Here is a 19,536-nt window from a genome sequence, read left to right as displayed (position 1 = left end):
TAGGAGCTACCGGAGCAGTCTCTAAAGACTGGACTAAACTGAAGAACGAAATCCCTGGGAAACATTCGCTAGTATTGGCCCAGAAGTCTGCTGTGTTAGGCACTGCCAGAATCCTCCGGAAGGTCTTAAGCTAGGTGGAGCAGCGCGAATACACCTAGAACGTTCCCACACACCAAAAACACCCCTACCGCCTACCACCTCAGGAAAGAAACCTTTAGGCAGGCGTCCTCCAGACACCTACCCTGCCTCGGTTCCTAAAACAGGTATCCTAGTCCGTGACGAGCCACCCCCCAAGGGGGAGTGAAAAAACCACCACCCGGCCACCCAAACCACAAACAGCCCTCATACCTAGGAGCATTGTTTGCCCCTGTGTGAGGGCTTAAAGCAACCCAGCAAAGCTGGTGACAGCAGTGAATATGAAAAATAATAATAATAATAATAATAATAATAATAATAATCCCAATTTTAAATTTTTACTTCAATTTTAAATTCAAGGACTCTCCTTTGCATTGAATTGCCGGGGGAGGACTAAATATCTGCCGGCCTCGAGCTGTGAATTGAGATACGAGAACATAATAATAATAAGTTTACTGAAAAAATCATAGCTGAAATCAATGGCATACTAAGGAGCATCATTACTAGTGGAACGTCACTCCAAGAATTGCATACACTGCTTTTCGTAGGAGCTGCGACAGTTCTGTTCCTCAATCACCAGAAAATCGATGGATTACAAGAAGGCAACGGTCGTGGCAAAAAGAATAGGAGACCAGCGTGGGAAGCCAGGATACAGAAGACAATCAAAGGCCTAAGGAAGGATACAGGCATTCTCACCGAGTACTTGAGACCACACCCAAGCAAAAAAGTCGAAAAGATGGGTAAAAAACTTTTTGAAAAGCTCAGGAGCGAGGATAATCCCACCGAAACAGATGTGTTAGATCTTCTTAAACAAAAATTACAAGTTCAAGCAGCGAAGCTAAAGAGGTACCAAAAGAGTAACATGCGCCGGGAACAAAATGAGTTATTCAAGAGAAGCCAAAGTGCATTTTACAGGAGTCTGCAGCATAAAGGAGCAGATGAAAACATAGGGCACGACAAAACGCCTAGCATTGAAATCACCAGGGATTTCTGGCAAGATATATGGAGCAAGCCAGTTAACCATAACAATAACGCAGAGTGGTTAGAGGAAGTTAAGTCCAAAGTTAACATCAAGGATGAAATGACAGAGCAAACAATAAGCGAAGCAGATGTTGAGGGAGCCCTTAAAAAGATGCTGAACTGGAAAGCCCCTGGCCCCGACAAGCTCCAAAATTTCTGGTTGAAATCCTTCAAATCAGCGCACCAGCAACTTGCTCGGTGTTTTGGAAAAATCCTTCAATGCCCGGAAGAGCTGCCAGCATTCCTAACAACTGGAATCACATTTTTAATACCCAAAACGAAGCGGTACTCAGATGACCCTGCAAAGTATCGGCCGATCACCTGTCTTCCCACAGTTTACAAGCTGTTAACGTCTGTAATTTCAGGAAGATCTACAAACATCTTGAGCAGAATAAGTTACTAGACGAAGAGCAGAAAGGATGTCGTAAAGGCTCAAGAGGGTGCAAAGAACAACTAACAATTGATGCAGTAATTACTAAGACCGCTATCAACACAAGGGCACCTCTTTTCACAGCCTATATTGATTACCAAAAGGCATTTGATAGCATTCCCCACTCCTGGTTGCTAGAGGTCCTCGAAATTTACGGTATCAATCCGAAACTTATACAGTTCTTAGCACAGACTATGAGAAGCTGGAAAACCGAGCTCTGTCTAAACACACCCGGCCAACAGCTAAAAATAGGGACGATTGACATCAGGCAGGGGGACTCTCTGAGTCCCCTGTGGTTCTGCCTAGCCTTGAGTCCACTGACAAAGTTGCTTGGCAGTCTGAGGGTGGGGTGCAATTACGGAGATTGCAATATATCACACTTGTGGTACATGGATGATTTGAAATTGTTTTCCAGTCAGAAAGAGAACCTTCACTCGATGTTAAATATAGTAGGAGAATTCAGTAGCGACATCCAGATGAAGTTCGGGCTCGATAAGTGTAAAATAAGCAGCATAGTCAAAGGTGTTTGGTCAGCTCACGAAGGTTATGAACCTGCGGGACAAGAAGGGAAAATAGAAGGTATGCTTGAGAATGATCAGTATAAGTACCTGGGGTACTTGCAAGCGAGAGGAATCCAGCATAAAGATGCAAAACAACAAGTTTCTGATGATTATAAGCGAAGACTCAGGTCAATACTAAAATCTGAATTGTCCGCACGTAATACAGCGCTCGCGATCAATACGTATGCTACCTCACTGTTGACCTACACATTTGGCATTCTCAATTGGTCCAAAACTGAGCTCAACGCCCTGGACATTGCAACGAGGAGGGAATTCCGGAAGTATCGTGCCCATCACCCTAGAAGTTGTGTTGAAAGGTTCCACTTGCCGCGAGCGGAAGGGGCAGGGGGATCCCAAGTGCGATGCGCAGACATCATCAGCAAGTTCAAAATCTAAGGAAGTACTTTCTTGACAAAGCCAAAGAAAGCAAGTTGCATCAGGCCATCGCGCGTGCGGATAAAAACATCACGCCTCTGAATTTGAATGATCATACCTTCAACCCAGTAGAAACGCTCCCAACCACAGAACAAACAATCGGGCAGTGGAAGGCTAAGCCTCTTCATGGACGGTACATTAAAAGACTCCATGAAGACGCAGACATAGATGCTAAAGCTTCGCAATCATGGTTGCACTCAGGAGGTTTATTCGTTGAAACAGAAGGGTTCATAGCTGCCATTCACGATCAAGTAGTTCCGACAAAATCATATCAAAAGCGGATAATGAAAGTAAGGGTCGACAACGTCATGTGTCGTATTTGCGGAGCGAAAGAGGAAACCCTCGACCATTTATTAGCTGGATGTTCCAACTTGGCACCAAAGCAATACCTTGAGCGGCATAATTCTGTGGCAAAGATAATTTATCAAGAGCTGGCTAAAGAACACCTCAACGAAACGGACATGAAACCTTACTATGAGTTCGAACCTCCCCAGGTGAAAGAAAATGATATATGCCGCCTCTATTGGAACAGGAAGATTCGCACCCATAGAACCATTCCTAATAACATCCCAGACATTGTGCTCGCAATGAAGGATGCCAAAATTGCTTTTATAATCGATGTAGCTGTGCCGTCGGCAGTGAATATCCAGAGCGCTTATGCTGAGAAGATAAGCAAGTACATGCCTTTGGCAGACGAAATCAAGTGCCTCTGGAAATTGGACAAAGTAATAATTGTGCCAATTATTATTGGAGCAACGGGGGAGATTCCTGTGAAGTTGTTTGATAGTCTTAGGAAGATCAACCTTAGGGAGAAGCTGTATCAACAATTGCAGAAAGCAGCTTTGCTAGGGAGCTGCAGGATTGTGAGGCGAGTTCTGGGTGATGGATAGTTACCACCAACCGATAGATTAACCTGCATTTTAAACTTCAAATTTTAATTTCTACCCCAATTTTAAAGTTTTAACTCCAATTTTAAAGTTTTAACCCCAATTTTAAGTTTTTTCATTTACTCCCAATTTTAAAGTTTTAGTCCCAATTTTAAATTTTTACTTCAATTTTAAATTCAAGGACTCTCCTTTGCATTGAATTGCCGGGGGAGGACTAAATATCTGCCGGCCTCGAGCTGTGAATTGAGATACGAGAACATAATAATAATCATGCTGTTTTCTGGATGCTTGCAATGGAGATCTTGCCAGGTGTTCCCTTTATGAAGCCTGCCGATGCATTTGATATCACATCGGTTGCTCCTACGACAACCGGCACAGTCTTGGTCTTGCATTTCCACATCCGTTGTACTTCTATCTCAAGGCTTTAGTACTTGAAGCGCTTTTCGGCTTCCTTCTGCACCATGTTGCAATCCATGGGAATAGAGACGTCAATTAAAAGACAGGGTCCATCTCGCTGCCTCACGATTATGTCAGGCTTATTTGCTTTCACTTCTCGGTCGGTTCGCACCTCCATGTTCCATAATATCCTAATGCTCCTGTCTGATGTTTGCGTCACTGTCTTTGGTTGGTGGTCATACCATTCCTTAGCCTCGACTGGTACGTTCGGCTTTCTGCAGATTTCAAAGTGCACTTGCGCACACATTTTGTCGGGCCTGGTAGTGTATTCTTGCTTCGCCAGTTCGGGGCATCCCGAAACCACGTGGTCAATCGTTTCATCGTAGCGTCCGCACATCCTGCACTTTGTTGTGCCGGGGATTTTATAGATTTTGACACTACGATACCGCGTTGCCAGGGCTTGATCTTAAGCTGCTACTATCAGGCTTTCTGTCTCCCCTTTTAGGTGTCCGTTCGTAAGCCGTAATACTGACTTGGGTGCATCTGTTTCTTCCTTTGCAATCGTTCTGGGATATTGTCCATGTATAGGCTTCTGCTTCCATTTCTCTTCTAAGTTGTGGCTGATCTATTTCTTAGCCTCCTTAGTCCTCCTTTCTGGTACAATAGCCGTTGTGTGGACGACATTCTCCTCTGCAGAGTGATTGTGGGCCTGTTTTCCAATGGACCCTTTGGCTGGGGCTATTCGATCTTTTTCCAACACCATCCTGAGGTAAGAATCTTCTGCCACTTTCTCTTCAAAATAATGTTTCATATTTATCAGGCAGGACTTTAACGCAGCTTCTACTTGCCTGAGGCCTCTACCTCCTTTTTTCCTTGTCACGTAGAGTCTGTGAACGTCCGCTGACCGGTGATGCAGCTTGTGAGTGGTGAGCGCTTCCCGTGTTTTTGTGTCAATGGCTCTTGTATCTTCTTTGGACCATTCCACTATACCGAAGCTGCACTCCAATACTAGAGGAGCAAACGTACCAATCGCGGTCATCTTATTGTTGGCCGGTAGCTCGGTTTCCAGAACTGTCCGCACTCTCCTCAGATATTCTTTCCGGAGTCTATCCTTCATTTCACTGTGCGCTATGTTGTCGCTTTCATCCACACCAAGGTATTTGTAGATTTCACCTTCTTGTAGCTGTTTGATTACCAGACCCGCTTCAATGTTTTCACTGAGAGAATAAATACCTTCGGTGAACAATGCTTCCGCGCATTTCTCTGAGCCAAACTCCTTACATACAGGGTGCGGCAAAAGTCTGGAGACGGCCGTTTATTTGTTTCACGGTTGCAGTTAGAAATACGAAATTCGGAGGATAATCCTAGGTCCCCAAGAGCTATTTTGTGGCATATCAAAAACATTTGGGGGGGGGGGGACTCCCAAAGGGGGGGGGGTGGACCCCAACTTTATTTTTTCAAATGGCAACCGCCCACTTATGATACCTTTTTAGAAATAGCATAGAAAAATTAACATTTTCGCGCAAACCCCGAGCTGCCATCTTGATTTTTCACAAAATGGCGGCCGAAAAATTGCGGAAAATGAGCATCTACCAAATTTTCCGATCAATCTGCAAAAAAATTTGTATCCGATGGGTTTAAGGACGAGTAAATCGAATTTGGCATCAGGTTTACCTAATCCCCAAAATTTTTCAAGATGGCGCCATTCATGATGGCCGAAAATTGAAAATTCCGGTTGTTTACCGATGGGTTGGTATGAAACTTGGTATCCGACGGTTTTTTGGGACGAGAACATCGAATTTAGCATCAGTTTTACCAAATTAATTACAGATAAGTACATAAAAATGTTAAATTGGTAGAAAAAATTATAAAGGAGGGGTATCGATAAGGGCCTTTTTTGGCCCCCTCCTAGAATCTGGATATTTATGCGGGTTTTCCAAGTTGACTCAATGTAGTTTACGGAAATAATCATGATTTAGCCCATAGGCCACGGGAACCGTGTTAAACGGTTGCCTAAACATAGGTCTGCAGGCGTCTTCTAGCGAAAATTCGTGTTTCTCTATCACTCCGAGGCTTTTTTGACACCGAGCGCATCGTCCAACTAAAACGAACTTTTGATATGTTATCAAGGGGGCTTTAGGACACATTTTAACCCTGGTTTGGTTTTAGTTAGATGATGCGCTCATAGTTGAAAAAAATTTTTTACAAAAATCGACGTTTCAGGGCCAACCGCAAAAATCTTAGGGAAACACGTCTCTCGAACTGCATGCACGCTACGTATATTATCGAGGGCAGTTATCAAAACTTGTTAGACTCTTGCAAGGAGATTTCCTTCAATTGTGTCAAAAAAAAATTGAATGTTCCATACAAAGAGCTATGAAGATAACGGATTTTGAAGTAGTGGAGGCATATTTTCACTAATAGCATAATATCAACCTAAATCTGGAAATTTATGCGGATTTTTCAAGTTGACTCTTTGTAGTTAACGGAAATAATCATGATTTAGCCCATAGGCCACTGGAACCGTGTTAAACGGTTGCCTAAACATAGGTCTGCAGGCGTCTTCTAGCGAAAATTCGTGTTTCTCTATCACTCCGAGGCTTTTTTTGACACCGAGCGCACCGTCTAACTAAAACGAGCTTTTGGTATGTTATCAAGGGGGCTTTAGGACACATTTTAACCCTGGTTTGGTTTTAGTTAGATGATGCGCTCATAGTAAAAAAAAAAAAAACTTTTTCAAAAATCGATGTTTAAGGAACATCCGCAAAAATCATGGGGAACACGTCTCTCCAACTGTATGCACGCAACGTATATTATCGAGGGCACTTATTAAGCCTTGTAAAACCCTTACAAGGAGATTTTCCTTAAGTGTAGCCAAAAAAAACCCTTACCACATAATTCCCTAGGATTTTTGTGGATGTCCCTTAAACATTGATTTTTGAAAAAGTTTTTTTTTACTATGAGCGCATCGTCCAACTGAAACCAAACCAGGGTTAAAATGTGTCCTAAAGCCCCCTTAATGACATATCCAAAGCTCGTTTTAGTTAGACGATGCGCTCGGTGTCAAAAAAGCCTCGGAATGATAGAGAAACACGAATTTTCGCTAGAAGACGCCTGCAGACCTATGTTTAGGCAACCGTTTAACACGGTTCCAGTGGCCTATGGGCTAAATCATGTATTTCCGTAAACTACATTGAGTTAACTTGGAAAACCCGCATAAATATCCAGATTCTAGGAGGGGGCCAAAAAAAGGCCCTTATCGATACCCCTCCTTTAAAGCAAGTGCTCGAAGTGATGACCTCCTACGACTTCACTGATTCCCATTCGAACGTAAGTACCTTGTCTCACGTTGTGTAAAATTTCCGGAGTGATGTTGTTAATCTCGTGCAGAATATTCGCCTTGAGCATGTTGTTAATCTCGTGCAGAATATTCGCCTTGAGCTCATCAACTGTCGCCGGTTTGGACTTGTAAACTTTACTCTTCAGGACCCCCCCCCCCCCCCCCCCACAAAAAGAAGTCTGACGGTGTTAAAAATTGTAAGTCTCCGTCAAACTTATTTCGAATTTGTTCACAATACTGGACGCGTTTTTCTAAATCACCTTCTAGCAACTCCTGCTCATCATGGCACTGGTACGGATAGTAATTTAATCTTATGGTCTACTACTCTGAGGTGTATCTTTTACAGATCCCGCCACCAACCTGAGGAACTAAGATTTACGTATTCATATTCGTTTTATCGCTGGAATTGCTCGCAACTAGTTGGGAAGGGGGGGGGAGGAGGAGAGAAAAACGAATTTGTTCCCGGTTTTCTCTTATCATCGAGTCCTCTAAAAATCGCGGCTTATTTGAGCATAAGTTTTGTTAGTTTTAGGAATGCACAAATTCTTCATTTTCTTCATTGATGGGAATCTCGATGGTGAACGATACCTTACGCTCCTCCAAACCGAAGTAGTTCCGGCAATTCAAAATTTGTTCCCCGAAGACGGACTTCAGCAAGTGTGGTTCCAGCAGGACGGTGCTCCCCCGCACTGCAGTCTTATACTGCGGAATTTTTTGAATGATACATTTCCAAATCGTTGGATCGGTAGAGGTGTGGTAGGGGAGTTATAAATCGCTTGGCCGTTCCGCCGGCTCGTTCCCCAGACCTAACCCCTTAGACTTTTCTTTGTGGGGAGACCTGAAGAGTAAAGTTTACAAGTCCAAACCGGCGACTGTTGATGAGCTCAAGGCGAATATTCTGCACGAGATTAACAACATCACTCCGGAAATTTTACACAACGTGAGTCAAGGTACATACGTTTGAATGGGAATCAGTGAAGACGTAGGAGGTTATCACTTCGAGCACTTGCTTTAAATTTATACTTTTTTCTACCAATTTAACATTTTTATGTACTTATCTGTAATTAATTTGGTAAAACTGATGCTAAATTCGATTTTCTCGTCCTTAAACCCGTCGGCTACAAATTTTTTTGCAGATTGATCGGAAAACTTCGTAGATGCTCATTTTCCGCAATTTTTTGGCCGCCATTTTGTTAAAGATCAAGATGACGGCGCGGGGTTTGCGCGAAAATAAGGTTGCGGGAATTAGGTTCAACTAATGCCAAATTCGATTTCCTCGTCCCAAAAAATCGTCAGATATCAAGTTTCGTACAAATCCATCAGTAAACAACCGAAATTTTTAATTTTCGGCCATCTTGAATGCCGCTATCTTGGAAAATTATGGAAATTAGGTTGAACTGATGCCAAATCGATTTTCTCGTCCCAAAAAAACCGTCGGATACCAAGTTTCATACAAACCCATCGGTAAACAACCGGAATTTTCAATTTTCGGCCATCTTGAATGCCGCCATCATGGAAAATTTTTACGATGAGGTAAACTTGATGCCAAATTCAATTTACTCGTCCTAAAACCCATTAGATACAAATTTTCATGCAGATTGATTGGAAAACTCTGTAGGTGCTCATTTTCCGCAATTTTTCGGCCGTCATTTTGTGAAAAAATCAAGATGACGGCTCGGGGTTTGCGCGAAAATGTTTATTTTTCTATGCTGTTTCTAAAACAGTATCACAAGTGGGGGGTTGCCATTTGAAAAAATAAAGGTGGGGTCCGCACCTCCTTGGGTGGTGCCCCCCCCCCCCCAAAAAAAAAAATTTTTTTTGATATGCCATAAAATAGCTCTTAATTAACATCCTCCGAATTCCGTTTTTCCAACTGCAACTGTTAAAAAAATAAACGGCCATCTCCAGACTTTTGCCGCACCCTGTATATCCTTACTTAACTTTTTCACTTCTCTCAACTGCACTTCTAGGTCTTCTTCCCCACCGCTGAATTCCGGACTTTATATCCGTGTCTGAGCGCTTTAAGCATACGAGATAACGGTGACATGCAGATGATAAATAGAAGAGGCGATAGAGGGAGTCCCCTTGGTATATTCCCTTTTGTATTGCTATAAGCTCCGTTGATATTAATTCCCCATCTATGTTCACTTGAAGTAGGGTGGCCCAAGTTTGCATCATGTTTGCGAGGGCACTCACTACTTTTTGGTTGACTCCCATCATTCGTAAGGACCTTAAAATCCAGGAATGTGGTACGCTGTCAAAGGCTTTTTTGTAATCAATCCAGGCCATCGCTAGATTTCGTTTGTTTTTTTTTTACGATAACGACCCATCTTGATATTAGCACCTGGTCTAGGCATCCTCTTGCTCCCTTTCGGCAGCCTTTCTGCTCTATCGGCAATGCTCCCGTTCTATCTGCAAATGTGTAGATCCTTTCAGCCAGCTGTATACAGCTTCTACAGTGTGTTCAGACAAGTGGTGGGTCTGGAGTTCTCTGGGTTATCTGCCCCTCTTGTCTTCGGTATCAAATAGGGTACGCCGCGAGTGAGCCATCCAGGACAGGGATCGGAAATGCTTTAACCAATACCTAGTTATGCACTTTATCTGGTCCTGGTGCCTTCCAGTTTGCTGTTTTACCAATGATGGTTGCTACCTACGCCTCTGTTATTTCATTCCACTCCATTTCGAAGTTTGATAGGAGCTCTTCAATCCACTCTGCATTTTTATTGTGCTCGGCCTCATTCTCGTATATTCTGCCTAATTCAGGCGTTTTCTCCATCCCACTAGCAACTTCGCCTCGAAGTTGAGGCGAGGTTGCCAGTAGAAAGCTTTCTGATTGTTTTGAAATTGTAGGTTTTGCTTGTATTGGTTCGTCCTCCGCTTGTAGCGCCGTATGCGCTGGGCAAATGCTGATATTCGTTCCTTGAGGTGCTCGGCAACCTCATTTACTTCCTTCAAGCTCTTTGTTTGATACGCGGCTTTTATTTCCTCCACCTTTTGCTCGGTATAAGTATTACTGACGGGCCAGAGGCCGAAGTCGGTAATACATACTATCACATTATTACATAATATTATATTACTGTTATTATTCAGCTGACTACTGTACACCAGCGAGTGTTGGGATGCTTTAAACTCTCACACACGGGCAAACAATGCTCCTGGGTATGCTGGCTGCTTTTAGTTCGGATGGCCGGTTGATGGTATATTCAATCCCACCGGGGGGGGGGGGGGGGGGGCGGCGGCTCGTCACAGCCTAGGATACCTATTTTGAGGGACCAAGGCTGGGAGGGTGTCTGAAAAACGCCTGCCTAGAGGAGGGTGTCTAAAAGACGCCTGGGGCCTGCCTTGTTGTTATTATAATCATTATAATTAGTATTATTATTTTTTTGTTATTATTTTAGAAAAGAAAACCAGCTTCTTTAGATCCTTTTTCCCCTGTTAGAAATGAACAAAAAATCGACTTAAAAGTCGAAGTTTTAAATCTCTATGATGACACAATACAATTAGTCAATCTTTAATTTACAGGCTTCACTTGGGTTCATACATTATTCCTAGGAATTTGGTTTAATATGAAACATTTTTTGATATCTGTTTCCGTTCACCTCACAAAGACAAGTGTGCCGTGCTTTTGGGATACCCACTATTCATGATTGCTTTTTCAACGACTGGAAGCTAAAGCTGCATAGTAATGCGACCTCTGACTCCGATAAGCAGTTAGCGTTTGGATCGATTGTTCCAGTTCATTGGATATTCACTGATGCTCGCGTCGAAGTTTTTAACTTCAGGTTTTCGTCCCCAAAATAACTGCCCTGTAACTGCCCTCTATATCCTCACCCCTGGTGACCTATTTCACGAAAATTACCTAAGCCTTCAACATCCTATTTCCGGAAGTTGTGCATTGCATCAACTTTAAGGGCTTTTAAAATGGCTATGGGGGGGGGGGGGGGGGGGTTCGTACACGTTCGGTATTCAAAAAGCATCTTTACGGCCGGCGCTACGGTTAAAACGAAGAAACAGTGCTACAACATCACGATAAGATCAAAGAATTTATTTAGATTCCAACTAATTAGGTGCCAGCAGTTGCGGTTAGACCTAAAGTTAACTAACTTTATATTTAGAGATATTATATTGATTAAAAAGATAAATAAACCAAATTGTAAATAAGTAAAATTTTTAAAATTTAGATAATCTTAACAATAAAGATATAAGTTTCTGTTAAAAACTAGGATTAGATACCCTAGATAACTAGGATTAGATACCCTAGATAACTAGGATTGTAGGTTGCGATATGAATGATGAATGAATGAGGAGTAGGATTATTCTTGTGGTGAAACTCACCTCCCCGATCATGTACTGAATGTCATCGTGGGCTTCTTTCCTACAACAAAGATAGAAATGACCAACTTAATCAAAACACGATTTCATAATATGCAACTTTAAAGTGTTAAACGCTGTGAGCAAGCAAGTTATAATGAGACACTTGAATTTCGGAAGGGACAGCTAACTATTTAATGAGTCATCCAAAGTAAATGATTTTGCTGCCTGACTTTAGAAAATTACTTTGGTCATTTACCCAAAGCTCACATGGAATCTTATCGATTCATTTCTATTCATCTATCAAAAGGATAGAGCTACCCAAAAATGACAGTTTAAATTGAAAGCCCATGACGAACAGAGAAGGGAATTGCAATCCGCGCGCACGTAGAGGATTCATCTGTGGCGTCACGAACACGAAGAATGGTGCATAGTTTGAGTCTTCGGAGAGCTCTCCAGTATTTTTTTCTGTTGTTTAATGGCTTTGTGTCAAGCAGAGAGTATAGAAGGTTAGAGGCCCGACTCAATGATAGAAAACTGAAACAGAAGTTGCAGAAGTTGCGTACGTTGACAAGAGAGCGCGCTGGTACCTACAGCTCGCTCATTGATCAGTGATGACGCTAACTACTGCAAATCTATTGTTAACGAGTTGCAGATGTTAACGCGCTCTCGCGTCGACGTACGCAACTTCTTGCCTTTCCTGCAAACTTGTGTTTCAGGCTTTCCCTATCCAGTCGGGCCTATAACCTTCCATACTCTCTGGTGTCAAGCACCTGCAGCCAACTTTCTCTCCAGTATTACTCGGAGAACAAAACAATTGTCAGGTTCCGGAGGAATTACCTGGAGTACCTGTATACGGGAGAGTATTGCCATCTCAGTCCTTTAACTACAGAAAAAGGGTGCCGCTCTCCGATTGGTCGGCTATCATGGAGGCCCGAAGTTGACCCAATGTAAACAAACCCCAGCCCCTCCACTCCTAGTTTGGCCCAATGTAAACAAACAAGAAGGCGATAAAGGTCTTCGAAGTTCTAGACGTGGTTTTAGTTGTGATAGAAATTTTTTTATGATCAACTTTTGAATTGAGTTCGGATCGAACTTTGATGGATATTTTTGCCGACTATTAACCTTTAAGTGTGATTATCATTCATTTCTCAGCCGATAATACGTGTTCCTCTGGGTCGGGCTCGTATAAGTTGGGCGAACTTTGGAGCGTCATGATAGTCTAAAATGGATAAACCAATCAGAGAGCGGCATAGAGATGGCAATACTCTCCCGTATAAAGGGTTATCCAAAAGTCAATGACCACCCCTGTAACTTTTTTCCAAATTGAGATGGAAGTTTGAAACTTAGGCAATGTGCATCGGTCTGAATCAGCAACTTTTTGGTCCCCCCCAAAAATTTTTTGGGGGGGCGGGGGCTAACTTTTGTTTTTCAAAAGGCAAGCTCCCCCCCTTTGTGATATTTCATTCGAAAGATAATAAAAGAAAGAAAATTTTTGGCGCAAACCGCAGGTCAAATTGTTGATTTTTGACGAAATGGCGGCCGGTCAAAGTTCAAAATGGCGGAAATCTGACATCTCCTTTGTTTATTGACGGGTTGGCGTTAAACTCGGAAGCCCAGGGTTTTTCGAGACGAAAAAAGCGATTCTGGCATTGGTTTACCAGAAAAGTCAGTCCTTTTCAAAATGGCGGCGGTCAAAATGCCGGCCTAGAGCGGGAAGTGTATATTTAGGCCGCTTATCGTTGGATTTGCAAGAAACTTGGTATCCGGGGGTATTTTGGCGCGAAAAGAACGAATCTATCATTAGATATCTGAATTTCCTACAAATTTCAAAATGGCGGGAAATCAGTTTTACGGCTGTTAACCAATGGATTTGTATGCAATTCGATAACCTGGTGGTTTTGGCTCGATAAAAAGGAATCTTTCATTAGGTTCTTGAAATACTGAATAATGGATATCGAATTGCATGCAAATCCATTGGTTAACAGCCGTAAAACTGATTTCCCGCCATTTTGAAATTTGTAGGAAATTCAGATATCTAATGATAGATTCGTTCTTCCCGTGCCGAAATACCCCCGGATACCAAGTTTCATGCAAATCCAACGATAAGCGGCCTAAATATACACTTCCCGCTCTAGGCCGGCATTTTGACCGCCGCCATTTTGAAAAGGACTGACTTTTCTGGTAAACCAATGCCAGAATCGCTTTTTTCGCCTCGAAAAACCCTGGGCTTCCGAGTTTAACGCCAACCCGTCAATAAACAAAGGAGATGTCAGATTTCCGCCATTTTGAACTTTGACCGGCCGCCATTTCGTCAAAAATCAACAATTTGACCTGCGGTTTGCGCCAAAAATTTTCTTTCTTTTATTATCTTTCGAATGAAATATCACAAAGGGGGGGGGGGAGCTTGCCTTTTGAAAAACAAAAGTTAGCCCCCGCCCCCCCCAAAAAATTTTTGGGGGGACCAAAAAGTTGCTGATTCAGACCGGTGAACATTGCCTAAGTTTCAAACTTCCATCTCAATTTGGAAAAAAGTTACAGGGGTGGTCATTGACTTTTGGATAACCCTTTATACGGGAGAGTATTGCCATCTCTATGCCGCTCTCTGATTGGTTTATCCATTTTAGACTATCATGACGCTCCAAAGTTCGCCCAACTTATACGAGCCCGACCCAGAGGAACACGTATTATCGGCTGAGAAATGAATGATAATCACACTTAAAGGTTAATAGTCGGCAAAAATATCCATCAATTCATGCAGAAATTCATATTGCTCTCTCTACAACGTGGTTTCATATTCAAATTCGTGGTTGCCGTTTCCATATTTCACAAGCGTGGTGGCGCCGTATTCAAAATTTAGCTCTCGCGCGCCAAACACCTGACGCAGCGATACTCGCGTTATCACCACTGCTGTTAGATCAATGCTCGCTTGCTATTACTCTGCGTGTGCTGTTGCCGCTCTGTGTCCACCAATAATAATCAGCGTGTTTTTCCACGCGGGAGCCACCTCGACTGTAGGGGGAAAGGGCCTGATTTCAAACGGGAGCCACCTCGCCAGTCTCAAAACGGGACGGGAGCCACCTCGGATACTACCGTATTCTAGAATGGGCCTGTTGCAAACTTTTGCTAGGGCAAAAATAAGAGTTATTACTCATAAAGAGTGTCTCAAAAATCACGATGAGCGCATCGACAAAGTCTGAGATGCACTCCTTACTTCACACTTTGCATAAGAAATTTGCATTTTTTCAAGCTTTCCGCTTCAAAAATGATACCACAGCACAGGTGAACATTTTGTTAGAGGATTCATTCCATCTAACCCCTGCTCACAAGAATACCACGCAATATTCAACATGGCCGACGCCCATTCGCCAAAACACATGTGACGGGACGATAATTCTAACCACCTGATAACAATCGGCGTATTTACATTCACATTTTTCTCGCTTTGGCAGATACCCGTCTTGATTGACCTCGTAGGTACTCTCCTCTACTTGCGCGCGGAAGCGTCGACCATGTTGATCAGGGATTGAGTGGAGCGACTCCTCTAACGAAATGTTCACCTGTGCCGTAGTATCCTTTTTGAAGCGGGAAGCTTAAAACAGTGGTAGATTTCTTACGCAGATTGTGAAGTTAGGAGTGCATTTCAGAGTTTGCCGATGCGCTCGTCGTGATTTTTGAGACATTATCAATAAGGAATAACCCTTATTTTTGCTCTAGCAAAAGTTTGCGACAGGCCCATTACCCAAAGACTTGCTGTATCAGCCTCCGAACTGCGCTCCAAGTCTCCAATCCCTCGAGGTCGGAGAGTACTAGAAACTACGTAGAATGACGTAGAAAAGGGATAAGCTTTACTTCCTTTCCCCTTCGCGTCTTTTTTCAGGAGCAACATCATGAGGTTTTGGGCCTGCTGCTCGTTTATTATTACGAGAGATCAGAAAAATGGAAGATATCATCGAGTTCACGTTTCCGAAATAAAATGTAAATGAGCGATAAAGAATCCGGCGGGCGACGACAATAACCTTAGGTGCGTTACTACAGTCTCCGGAGAGGTCTCCAGTATTACCTAGGTACCGTCAAGGAGAGAGTATGGACACTCGGTGATCCCGAAAAATGGCGGCGACTCCGGTTGGGAGAAAAAGGGAGCGGGCGAGAAGGGGTTGTTGCTAACCTTTGACGTTTATCACCTGCTGCACCTATTACCAAACAAGGTTGGGGGTTGAATTTGCAAAGAACCCCGCAGCATCCTTATGGCAAATCCCCCCCCCCCCCCCCCAGTCGAACCTGATGAAACTTTGATATGTTGCACAGCTAGTCATTCTGATCAGAAGCTCTCAGGGGCCCAGAGGGATCCCATGTGCGATTTTCGAGATAATCGCCGCTTAATATGAGAGAACGAGGGTTCCGCCGGCCGAACCTTTGTGCGGCGCCACTCGTGCCCTTCCCTCCCAGTCCACTCCGGCCCCTCTCCGCTTCTCCGCCACCCATACACGAGGCTCGGACTCCGACGCACAGTGGGAAAAACAGCCGGTCTAGCGCCGAAAAAGTCGGAAAATCAGCATCAATGAAAATGGCCAAAAATTGGTATGTATGTGTTCCTTAGGATCTACTGATCAAGAATCAGCCAAGTTCTACTTCATAAGATCGATCGTATCTGCGATAATAATAAGAAATGCACCGGTTAGCGCGGAGCTGGTTGAGGACCGCCTCTGAGTGGTTACATTCAGTAGCCTCGTGTGTTCGTCTAAGTGTGTCATAAGTGACTTTCAATTTTTTTTCAAGAAAGGCTTGCTCACCTAAACATAAGGATACCAATTTTTTCTTTTTTACATACTTCTATGACTTACAGCAATTTTTGAAAGTTAGCCTCTGAAATAGTCAGAAATTCAAACTTCTAAAGACTGCATCTTACAATATCCAAGGATATCCAAGGAGATATTCATATCCAGTTACTCGTTATACTATCAAGATCACAAAAATCCCTGGTTGAAACCAGCCTTTCCCAGCCTTTCAGAGATATTTGATCAAAACTGAGTCGAAACATGCGCTCTGTAACTGTCGTTTTGCCTAGCAGCTTAGCGTTGAATCGCTGAGTAGCGTAGGGAGAGTGCGTGCGCAGAGCGTTGCGCGCGCAACTCCCCCAACGCACTCTTATATTACAGCTATTCCCGCCTGCGAACAAGTTGTCACCGATAGCCTAGCGAACAGCGTGCACTGCAATTATTTTCTTAGTCCAGGTTCGATCTCCGCCGAAGCAGATGTTTTGTACTTTATCCGTGCAAATTTTCACTTTTTAGTTGTTTCTCTCGTACTATATTTAACAGAATGCGCATGTACAATACTTCATATTTTTAAGATTTTGAGGAGCTGGAAAGTTACGGAAAATCATTGAGCACGCAAACCATTCCAAAAAAAAAGAAAAAAAAGGGAAATAGGACTAGGACACTTCATAGTGTAGAAAGTAACCAGCAATAACATAAAAAGCAAGAAATATTTTATTTTAACTCCACTGACCGATCAGGAACCACAAACCAAAGCACAGTCTCCAGGAATGTGAATTACAGCTGATTTGCCGACTAAATTTAGCTCGATACCACTGAAATTTACGAAAAATCGGCGCATTATGCTTTCTTTGATGCTTAGGTAGATATATAGGACCAACTAAGTGTGAAAAACCAATGTAGTCCAGGCGCCTGGTAGCTAAAAATGAGGCTACCTGGAATTTTGGGTACACAGCGATTTTTTTGGCTTACTTTATGTTTTTTGGGTCGCTGAATCCGAATCTGAAGTTTCCGCACGCGTATCTGGTGAGCATTTTCCGCTATTTTGAAAAAATGGCCTAAAAAGGCCTTTTTTTGCGGTTTTTTTTATATAGCGGCTACGGATGAGGAAAAGTCCCGGATTTAGCTAATGTTTTGAATAGCTGACAAAATTTGGAAGAAAATGGTATATAAATATGCTAGGTTTGCTCAAAAATTGAGGAACCTCGGATTTCGGAACTTTAGAACGCTTCGGAACTTGGCTGACCGCGGCGAGCCGGATCGCGCGTTGACGGGTGCGCCGCGAAAACGTGAATAGGCGCGATGTTCACGATGCTGTATCTTCCTCAATTTTTAAGCAAACCTAACATATGTATACACCATTTTCTTCCAAATTATGTCAGCTATTCAAAACATTAGCTAAATCCGGGACTTTTCCTCATCCGTAGCCGCTATATCAAAAAAAACCGCAAAAAAAGGCCTTTTTAGGCCATTTTTTCAAAATAGCGGAAAATGCTCACCAGATACGCGTGCGGAAACTTCAGATTCGGATTCAGCGACCCAAAAAACATAAAGTAGGCCAAAAAAATCGCTGTGTACCCAAAATTCCAGGTAGACTTACCAGGCGCCTGGACTAATGGGAAAGTGAACACTCCGAGCGTCAAGACTTTTTCGGCGCTAGATTGGCTGTTTTTCCCACTGTGCGACGCTCACGAGGCTTTGCTAATTGTCACCGGCGCGGCGCGGGTGGTCTTCATCACCACCCATATAAGACCACCCGGGCCGGTGACGATTAGCAAAGTATGGAACGCCGTTTGTACGAAAACCTGTCCTCCGGGGTGTGACGGTAATTTTTCCCGTCACTTAAGTTCGAATAAGTATTTAATCATATGTAAAAATTTCGATGACTACAACGGTAGCAGGTGATGGCGACAGTAGAGCACTCTGTAGGGACGGTGAAGTAGCGGAATACCGTAGTGCACCGGTCGGCCGCCGCGCGCCACTCGAGCGCTCTCGCGGAGCGATCCGGACCCGACCACCCAGCTGATTAGCGTGTGCACGACGTCTCAGTCGTTCAGACTCCTGAAAAAAGTCGGTTTTTTTATTATTTTTGCTTTATTAGTTACTTGTTTTCAGCAAATTTACTCAAGAAAGTCGCGAAGCTAATTTAGGCAAATCATTTGATGTAGGAATAAATTTATTTGATTGTATATTTAACTTTTTGAAGTCGAATGAAGTTGGTCGATGTGCACGGAAGGTAGATGAAATGAATTTGATGGGGTCCCGACCGGTACCTCGCAGCGCTTGTCCGATTTATCGGATCCCTTCATTTGCGTAGCTGTGCACGTGGTGAGTAGCACGCTTGCAAATGAGGGCTTGGTTTTTCATCGCATTTATTCTCTCGTGTGACGCACCCATTTATGGGTAGCTCCTATGGTGGATAAATGCATTAGCATTGACTTATTACTTAGTAATCTCTTGTTGAAATTTATTTAAACGAATTTTATTTTTATTCTTATTCGGAAGCACATCTAATTTAATTATATTTAATTTAATTTAATCATGAAAAATAAATCTCTCATAATTGATCAATTTCCAAGTGTGCACGTGTTGAGTAGCACCTGGGATTTTGATTGTTATTGGAATTTATTTTGGAAAATATTTATTTCGTATCCTAAATCTACCATTCAAGATTGAGTGCACGTGGTGAGTAGCACCGGTTGTTTGGGAGATTGAGGGTAAAATAAATAATCGAAGAGTAATTCATTCGAAAGTTCGAAAACCTTTTTTTTGTCCCTTTTCCGTTCCTTTCAAAGTACCTATTTAAAAAAAAAGCCAATCCGATCAACAACATTCACCTTCAATCGTCCTAAATTTTGATCTCGTATTTAGTTTTATTTTTTTTGTCTTGAGAAATTTTTTAAGTTTGTAATTGTGTTCAAAAAGTAGTTTCTTTTCTTGTCAATAAAAATTGACTCTAGTACGTTTAAAATTTGCTCTCATTATTCCTTCCTGCAACACCTGTCCTCACCTCAGGAAAATTTTATTTTTGATTACGCACTTCGAGTGTGTTGGCGCCCGAACCCAGGCGTCCCGACGAGCATCTGACACCCAAAATTTGTGGCTTGATCTGCTGAAGCTCGATCCTTTCCGGAAGGCTTGCTTCCTGACGATCAGGATCGTACGAGCTCTCGCTTTTCCTCGCCACACGGGGGGGGGGGGGGGGATCAATTTATCTTGAGGGAGAGTGATTTTCGTTGGGAGA

At 43.0% G+C, this 19,536-nt stretch overlaps 1 protein-coding gene across 3 annotated transcripts in view; it reads right to left on the bottom strand.

Moving 5' to 3' along the window:
* Window positions 1-19,536, bottom strand: part of LOC109039912 (ATP binding cassette subfamily D member Pmp70) — a 135,093-nt gene that overhangs the window by 94,114 nt on the left and 21,443 nt on the right. For all 3 annotated transcript variants that reach the window (XR_002009771.2, XM_019055638.2, XM_019055639.2), the window contains exon 2: window positions 11,539-11,578. Coding sequence is in view for 2 of the 3 variants with exons in the window: in XM_019055638.2 (XP_018911183.1) it covers window positions 11,539-11,578 (40 nt within the window). In the remaining variant the exon portion in view is untranslated. The remainder of the gene's footprint in view (window positions 1-11,538; window positions 11,579-19,536) is intronic.

This window comes from Bemisia tabaci, unplaced genomic scaffold (genome assembly GCF_918797505.1).
Source record: "Bemisia tabaci unplaced genomic scaffold, PGI_BMITA_v3".
Lineage (NCBI taxonomy): Eukaryota > Metazoa > Arthropoda > Insecta > Hemiptera > Aleyrodidae > Bemisia > Bemisia tabaci.
The sequence above is the reverse complement of the archived record's forward strand: the minus strand, read 5'-3'. Positions and strand labels throughout refer to the sequence as shown.